Consider the following 9,208-nt stretch of genomic DNA (forward strand, 5'->3'; position numbering starts at 1 on the left):
TAGTGGTTATATCTATCCATAGTCACGAAGCAGAGAGACATCAATGCTGGTGTGTAGCTATTTTCTTCTTCCATTTTTGTTTTAAGTTCAGGACCCCAGACAACAAGGTGGTAAAGCCTACAGTCATGGTGGATCTTTCTTCCCTAATTAGACCTTCCTGGAAATACCCTCAAGCACACTCAGAGGTGTCTCTCCTAGATGATTCTAAACCCACTCAATTCTAAGCTGACCCTGTAACCATCACAGATACCAAAAACCATGGATGTTCAAGTCCTGTACATAAAATGGTGTGATATTTGCACATAACCTATTCATATCTTCTCTGACATTTTAAATCATCTCTATATTTTTTATAGTAATACAAGAAAGAGGTGTGAGATAACACACACCTATATAATCTCAGGTCTTAGAAAACTAAGGCAGGAGAATTCTAAGTTAGGTTGTTTTTGTTTTATTTTATGTGCATTGGTATGAGGGTATTAGATACCCTGGAACTGGAGTTATAGACAGTTGTGGGCTGCCATGTGGGTGCTGGGAACTGAACCTGAATCCTCTGGAAGAGCACCCTGTGCTCTTAACTGCTGAGCCAAGCCATCTCTCCAGCTCCAGAATTCTAAGTTTTAAACCCAGCCTAGGTTACATACATTCTGTCTTCAAAAATATAAACAAGAGCCAGCAAAATGGCTCAGTGGATAAAGATGCTTAAATTCAGTCCCTAAACCCACATGGTAGGAGAGAGCTGTCCTCTGATCACACATAAACATCATGGTATGTGTACCCACAAGTATATGCACATATAAATGTAAATATACATATATGAAAATAGCTACTACACTGTTATGTAAATAGCTGTTGTTACAATATTCATGAAATCATACAAAAGAAATTTGTATGCTTCAGCACAAATGCAGGTTTTTTAGTAAGTTTGATCTGTAATTATTTGGATCTTGGGGGATCCACAGGGAAAGAACACTAAGTATATAGGATTATTTTTACCATGTTCCCACCAACTAAAGCTCCAGCCCTGTGTGTGAGCTTGACTTTTGTTCTCTGAAAAATGTACAGTGGAGTCAGGGAAAATTTCATGTAGTTAAATTAACCTTTTACCAGTGAAATAGATGGTTGAGTTGTGTAGTTTTAATTCCCAGAGTTTTTATGTATTTTCCCCCTTCATTTTGCTAGGTATTGAACACAGGATTTCACACATGCTAGACAGTGCTTTACAGATTTAATACATACATCTCTAGCCCTTTTTTTTTTTATCTTTATTTGAGGTAGCATCTCACTAAGTTTCCCATACTGAGCTTTACCTGAATGTTGCCCAGACTGGCCTTAAACTTTTTTTTTTTTTTTTTTTTTTTTTTTTGAGATAGGGTCTCACTATGTAGCTCTGGCTGTCCTGGAACTTGCTCTGTAGACCAGGCTGGCCTTGAACTCAAAACCCTTCTGCTTTAGTTTGTTGAGTAACAAGACCACACCCAGCCTGAGAATGTATTACTAAAATTCATGGTTTGGAGCTGATTATGACATAGACCACCTTCCCAGGATTCTATATCCCTGCAGTGTGCTGTTGCCTGTTTTATTAGTTGTGTGGTAGGGTTTCTCTAGAGGAGCAGAACCAACAGAATGAATACATACACACAAAATAGATGGGATTTATTCGAGTGGTGTACAGAGTGTGGTCCAGCTAGTTAGTCCACTAATGGCTGTCTACCAAGGAAAGGTCTAAGAATCAGTAGTTATCCAGTCCACTAGTCTGGATGTCTCAGCTGGTTTTCAGCATACACCAGAATCCCAGAGAAGCAGACTCTAATAACCAGTGAAGGAATGAATTTGCCACCCAGAGCAAGTGTCTGCAGGCAGAGTGATAGCTTTCTTCTTCCATGGCCTTTATATAGGCTGCCGCCAGAGGGTGTGGCCCAGATTAGGTGGATTTTACTACATCAAACTATCAGGATTTTGGGGCAGTGATGATGGTGCACACCTTTAATCCCAGCACTCAGGAGGCAGAGGCAGGCAGATCTCTGTGAGTTCGGGGCCAGCCTGGTCTACAGAGCAAGTTCCAGGATAGCCAAGGCTACACAGAGAAACCCTGTCTCTGAAAAACTTAAAAAAAAAAAGACAAAAACAAAAAAAAACTACACACACACAAAATAAAACCTTGAAAATCTGGATTAAAGGTTTATCTTCCCACCTCTCAAAAGATCCAAATTAGAAATGGGTCTTCCCACTTCAAATGACTTAATTAAGAAAAATCTTCACAGGTGTACTCAGCTGCTTGGGTTTTAGTTAATTCCAGATGTAGTCAAGTGGACAGTCAAGAATAGCCATCACAAGCTATGGAATAAGGAGTGAGAGTAGGCAGTCAGCATTTCTGTGTACATTTGGGAAGCTAGCTTCAGAGTTACCATTTGGTATCGAACTTAACTTGTGGCAGTTGAACTTAAAAATCTTTCCCTCTGTCTTTCTCACAGGTTCACCTTCTTCTTCAAGAAAGGGTGGAGCCAGCTGTCCCTCCAGCAAAAACAGTAGCCCTAACAGCAGCCCACGGACTTTGGGGAGGAGCAAAGGGAGGCTCCGGCTTCCTCAAATTGGCAGCAAAAATAAGTTGTCGAGTAGTAAGGAAAATTTGGATGCTAGCAAAGAGAATGGGGCTGGACAGACATATGAACTGGCTGACACCTTAAGCCAAGGACATGTGTTGGGAGGCAGCCAGCCTGAGCTGGTCACTCCTCTGGATCATGAGAGCACTTTGGCTAATGGATTCCTTTATGAGCATGAGGCATGTGGCAATGGTTATAGTAATGGTCAGCTTGGAAACCACAGTGAAGAGGACAGCACTGATGACCAAAGAGAAGATACTCACAGTAAACCTATTTATAATCTATATGCAATTTCGGTAAGTGACGCGCTACATAGATTTCCAAAAAATAGTCTACACTGGGCATGGTGGCGCACTCGGGAGGCAGAGGCAGGCAGATCTCTGAGTTCAAGGCCAACCTGATGTACAGAGCGAGTTCCAGGAAAAAGCTGGGACTACACAAAGAAACCTTGTCTTGGAAGGACAAAAAAGTCTTAATTTTTCAATGGTTTGTTCAGTTGTCTTCATTCATTCATCACCTAGCATTTTTTCAGAACTTACTTACTTGCTGAGCATTAAGTTTGGTAATAGACAAAGTTAACCAAGAGCTGGGCCTCCTGGATAGACTCCAAGCTCACAGTGTGATTTAGAAGATGGCCGTGTAATTAGTATAATTTGATCCAGAGGTTCAATTAGTGCTTCTCTAAGGAAATTTTGCTTTCTAAATAACTGTTACAGGGCCAGACTAGGTGGCACGTGGCTCTAATCTTAGCATTTGAGACCTAAAGCAAGAGGATCTCAAGTTTGAAGCCAACCTAAGATATGTAGCAAGACACTGTCTATCCTTTTTTTATTTTTTATTTTTTTCGAAACAGGGTTTCTCTTGGTAGCTGTGGCTGTTCTGTAATTCGCTTTGTAGACCAACCTGGCCTTGAACTCAAAGATCTGACTGGCTCTCCTTCTAGAGTGCTGGGATTAAAGGCATGTGCCACTGCCACCCGGCTGACACTGTCTTTAAACACACACATATGTGCAGTGTGTGTGTGTGTGTGTGTGTGTGTGTGTGTGTGTGTGTGTGTATGTGTGTATGTAAGATTTTGTTTTTTGAAAAAAATTAGGTGATTGCACACATTTTTTTCCCTTACTACCTATGTGATCAGTGTTCTCTTGCTCAGATCTTAGCATTGTGCCCTGGCTAAGTACTGTTAATTACTAACATACCGCCATTCTCTTCTCTCTTTAGTGCCATTCAGGAATTCTGGGTGGGGGCCATTATGTCACTTATGCCAAAAACCCAAACTGCAAGTGGTACTGTTACAATGACAGCAGCTGTAAGGTAAATGTTCTCATCCTTTAAGTGAAAGTTAGGAACAGAATGCTGACAAATTTGAAATAGCCTTTCTGCTGACCGAGAAATGATGTGTCTATATGAATCTGCATAAATGCTGTCGAGGGTTAGGAAGACAGGTGATGGGAAGACTGGAGAGGAACTGGAAATACGGATAGTGAGTAAGAAGAAGGTGCTAGTTGGTGAGGGATTCCGTCTTGGGGGTTCCAGTTGACCATGTCCTGTCCTCTGTGTGTGTCTCTCCATCCCCTCCCCACACAGAACATCAACCCCAGAGTGGCACACATATTAGGAAAGACTTATACTAAAGACCTGGCCTCTCCAATGCTGATTGTTTTGAACTATTAGAATTTGGTGGGGTTTGTTGGATATGGTGGCCACACCTTTGATGGAGGTAGAGGCAGGCTCAGGAGTTTAAGGTCATGCTCCTTCTGAAATTAGTTTAAAGCCAGTCTGGGCTACATGAGACTCTGTCCCAAAAGAAAACTCTCTCTCACCCACCAAATAATAATAATTTGATGAGGGTTTGGGCATTCATTTGCCTATGGTTAGAATACTCCCCAAAAACAAAGATTGAAAATAATGAGACTCATTTCAGTGCGGGTGTGAGGTAGTTGATTCAAGCAGTCAGAGTCAGTTCAGAGACTTAGAGAGAGTTGGTTTTCCTGGCAGGGACTAAGAGGCAACACAGCAGTGGCTTTTTTTTTTTTTTTTTTTTTTTTAATTAAAGGCTTTTCTTTTTTTTTTTTTTTTTTTTTAAAGATTTATTTATTTATTATGTATACAGCATATGTGACTGCAGGCCAGAAGAGGGCACCAGATCTCATTACAGGTGGTTGTGAGCCACCATGTGGTTGCTGGGAATTGAACTCAGGACCTCTGGAAGAGCAGTCAGTGCTCTTAACCTCTGAGCCATCTCTCCAGCCCCCTAAAGGCTTTTCTTATCCCTCTAGGAACTTCACCCTGATGAAATGGACACCGACTCTGCCTACATCCTTTTCTATGAGCAACAGGGGATAGACTGTGCACAATTTCTGCCAAAGATTGATGGCAAAAAAATGGCAGACACGAGCAGCATGGATGAAGACTTTGAATCCGATTACAAGAAGTACTGTGTGTTACAGTAAAGCTACCGCTCTAGCTGCTAGATGGGCTGGTGGTAAGGAAGGTGAATCCTTGTAGGTGACATTGGCAGAATCGTCACTGAAAAGCAGGCTAAATGTAGTTATTTTATCCTGTGACCTGAAGCACAAAATAAAAATCCTAACTAAAATAGCAGTCAACTTTAAGAATAGTAATAATTTTGTTTTGAAGTCTCTCACAAGCTGTCCAATGGAGGACTTTCAGGCAGACCCCACCATTAGCCTGTAAACAAGAGGGTTTGGCACCAATCACCTGGGACCAATTAAGAATTTAATGTGCTTGTCCAGATAATGAACAAACTTGTAGTGAGTATAGAATTTACCAATAATCATAACAGGATACTAAGGATTTCCTTGGAATCAAAGTAAAAAAAACAAAAGTTGAAATGTTGTCTGGGGACGACATGATATGCTACCTCCTTTTCCCTGAAGTTTCATTCCATTGTATTGACAAATGGAGAAAGCAAGATCATGCAGGGCTGCAGATGATTCTTACAGTGTGGACACAGAGTTTTCAATTTTTGAACCATTTTCCTGTTCTTTCTATGTCTTTTTTTGCTTTTTGTTCTTGTTGAGTTTGTGTTTGAAACAGTGATTGGTGGCAGAAGCTATGGTGGTTGGTCTGAACCCAAGTGTCCCTAAGACCACGTGCCTTTTACCCAGTCTCAGCACAGAGACCCAGGAGAAGGCCAGCCCAGGTGGCCCTCCTGTGGAGGCTTCTCTAGGATACTTGAAGTGTCCCCACTGGGGCACTGCTGGGTGTGGCAGCTGCCAGGGTTTGCACCATAGTCCCATGCATATGTTGCACAAAGAGTTTCTAGGAAGGTATGCAAAAGCCAGACGTGTTTCCTGTTAGTGGTGGGTTTTTGTTCTTTGCTTCTCGTTTTTTGCACTTTAAAAGAGAGAACACATGCAAACAATTGTGCTTGTTCTTTAATGGCTCTAAGGGCTATCTATACATGAACTCCACCAGAGTGTAAATTTCAAAACAAGACTACATCCGACATTGATAGTTTGTAGTATTGCTAACGAAGCTGCGGGGTTAGGAAGCAGCTCCAGTTGTTTGCATGTCCACTCCTCCAAAAATTACATTTCTTTGCTCACTTTTTTCTAATTATTCAAAACTGGAACAAAAGTACAAATGTCATTTATTTCTGGCAGCATTTTTCCTGTGTTATGTTTTAATATGTAGTCAAGGGAATTCTCACTTTATTTTTGGTCTTTTTTTAAAAAACCACGGAGACCCTGGAAGTTGATTCTCATTTGTTGTCAGATCCTGTTACCCTCCCTTCCCCATGACAGTAAATACCAGTGCAGTTAGTGTTTGTGTTCTGAGAACTGAGACCAGTGAGCAAGCGCCTAGTTTCAGTATACTTGAAAAAGTTGTCTAAAGCAGCTGCCTAGGCTGACATCCTTTCAGAAGAGTGAGTGTACTTAAAAGGAAGGAATGGCCTGAGAGGAGTGATGTAATGAAGTCACAAAACGCATACTTCGTAGAGTCAAGGTTTTCATGTATGAAATTGTCCACTCCTACCTGGACAAGTCCCCTGAAAAAGTGGAAGATTTTCAATAATTTCCTTACAGATGTTTTAGTTGAGCAGGTAGCACAATCTACTAATGTTGTTTGATCTGTGTTTGTTATATTGGTTGTAATTAATTTTTTAAATTCAAGAACTAGCAGAAAATTTATTAAATTAACTATTAACTACATTCACCTTGTAAATTTCTGTATAAAACTTGTTGACAATGCACTGACTTTAGGAGGACGTTGATGTACATAGAGTGTAAATAAGATAGTGTTGATGTACTGAATATGAGCTGTATAAAAAAGTATTGGTCATTGTATATGGCGTGTACCTGTTTATCTGTAACTATTACCCAAACAAATTAAATACTGCAGATGTCCACATGTGGTTTTTCCTTGTACAAGTAAACACAAAGAGCCTGTTTCTTCAGCCTTTCTCTCTGTGATCCTGTTTAATTCTTCTGTGTGCATACTACCAATCCCACTTACAGAGAGGATGTCTCACCTGTTGAGGTAGAAGGAGGCACCTGCAGTGACCAGGTAAATTTTACTTAAATATGGCTCACCTTCACAGGGTCGAGAGCTGGTATGAATTGAACATTGCTGAGAAAAGCCCAGTGATGGTTTTCCATATTGACTAGGAGATAAGATGAAGAAACTTTCCATTTATAAAATACCTTGGAATGGACCTAGTTGTGGGAACAAGGGGTGGGGGAACTACTAGGGATGTCCTGGGTTGTCTTTTTTTCCTTAAGATTTATTTTATTACCAGGCAGTGGTGGCACACACCTTTAATCCCAGCACTTGGGAGGCAGAGGCAGGCGGATCTCTGTGAGTTTGAGGCCAGGCTGGTCTACAGAGCTAGTTCTAGGATAGCCAGGGCTACACAGAGAAACTCTTTGTCTCAAACAAACAGAAATTTATTTTATTTCATTTTTGTTTTTGTGTGTCTGTTTGTGATGTCTGTCGTTGTCCAAGGAGCCAGAAAAGGTTGTTGACTTCCCTGGAGCTGGCATTTAAGAGCCCCTGACAGAAATGCTGGAAACCAAACCCCAGGTCCTCTAAAAGAATAGCAAGTGCTTTTAACCACGGTGTCATCACTCCAGCCTCGTAAGGTTTATTTTATTTTCAATTGTATGTGTATATACGAGTATGTGCATGTTTGAGTGCAGGTGCCCACAGAGTCTAGAAGAGGGCATTAGATCCCCTGAAGCTGGAGTTACAGGGGGTTGTGAGCCACCTGATGTGGATGCTGGGAACCAAATGTGAGTCCTGCAAGAGCAGCAAGGATGCTTAACCACTGAGCCATCTCTACAGCCTCCCTGCTGTCTTTCTGACAGGCCTCCAAGGATGCCGTTGCACTATTAAGAACAAATGAAGATCTAAAGCTGTCATTCACCCTATAGTAAATTTTGCTCCTACAGTAATTTTATTTACCTGTAAAATTCAAATACCTAATAATACTCAAGCTTACATGAAATGAACTGCGTAAGTTTCATGGTAGGTACTCAGTATGAAAGTCTGTCCCCATGAGATTCAGTCCTGTTTTGCAGAAAGATTTTTTTAAAAACAAACAGACCTTAACCACTGGCACTGAGAAGATTTCATGGCTCTCTGCTCACACTCTTCAGAAACAGGCACGCACATTAAACAGATACTATGAGCTGTTGTGTCAGTGGTGGTACCAGCTTGTTTAAGGAGCAAACAGGAAATGGACGCCCAGAAGCCTTAAAAACGGAGCATAGTTTCTCAAGTACCGCTGCATTCCCAGCTTTAAAGACCCTTGAAAGGGCCAGTGAGTGGAGCAAGCTTTAGTTTCTAGCTTTTGAGTGATCCTTATTTAGAGGTCCTCCAGCCTAGAGAGGTCTCTCCACCAAGGGTGGCATTGTTTCCTGTGGATTTTTGTTTTGGGTTGTTTTGTTGTTTTTTTCGAGACAGGGTTTCTCCATGTATGTTTTGTTTTGTTGGTTTTTTCGAGACAGGGTTTCTCTGTGTAGCTTTGGTGCCTGTCCTGGACCTGGCTCTGTAGACCAGGCTGGCCTTGAACTCAGAGATCCGCCTGGCTCTGCCTCCCGAGTGCTGGGACTAAAGGTATGAGCCACCACCGCCCAGCTTGTTTTTGGTTTGTTTTCTTTTCTTTTCTTCCTTGCAGCCTCCTTGAATTGCAGCAAGTTGTTGATTCCTGGCTACTTTGTTATCATTATTGTTGGTGTGGGATGTGCACATGGGGAGATCAGAGTATACTTGGCAGGAGTTGGGTTTTTTCCTTCCACCTTGTGGGTCCAAGAGGGATTGAACTCAGTAAAGCTTGGTGGCAAGTGCCTTTACTGAGCCATCTTGCCAGTCTCTACCCACTGTCTGTCCTACTCCTGGGCAGCTATTTTAAAGATTAAACATAGAGCTGGGCAGTGGTGGCACATGCCTTTAATCCCAGCACTCAGGAGGCAGAGGCAGGAGGATCTCTGTGAGTTTGAGGCCAGCCTGGTCTACAGAGTGAGTTCCAGGACATCCAGGACTACACAGAGAGGAAACCCTGTCTCAAAAAACAAACAAACCAAAAAAACAAAACAAAACATGGAAGCTCCTTGGAATGAGCCGGAATGTACACAATT

The 9,208-nt window shown here is 41.7% G+C and overlaps 1 protein-coding gene across 2 annotated transcripts in view; it reads left to right on the plus strand.

Moving 5' to 3' along the window:
- Positions 1-6,978, plus strand: part of Usp32 (ubiquitin specific peptidase 32) — a 162,635-nt gene extending 155,657 nt beyond the window's left edge. For both annotated transcript variants that reach the window (XM_052755777.1, XM_052755776.1), the window contains 3 exons: positions 2,475-2,899; positions 3,825-3,917; positions 4,883-6,978. In XM_052755777.1, the coding sequence (XP_052611737.1) occupies positions 2,475-2,899; positions 3,825-3,917; positions 4,883-5,056 (692 nt within the window). In that variant the 3' untranslated portion in view covers positions 5,057-6,978. The remainder of the gene's footprint in view (positions 1-2,474; positions 2,900-3,824; positions 3,918-4,882) is intronic.
- Positions 6,979-9,208: the final 2,230 nt, after the last annotated feature.

The sequence above is a fragment of the Peromyscus californicus genome, unplaced genomic scaffold, assembly GCF_007827085.1.
Source record: "Peromyscus californicus insignis strain IS unplaced genomic scaffold, ASM782708v3 Scaffold_3__1_contigs__length_106647218, whole genome shotgun sequence".
NCBI lineage: Eukaryota > Metazoa > Chordata > Mammalia > Rodentia > Cricetidae > Peromyscus > Peromyscus californicus.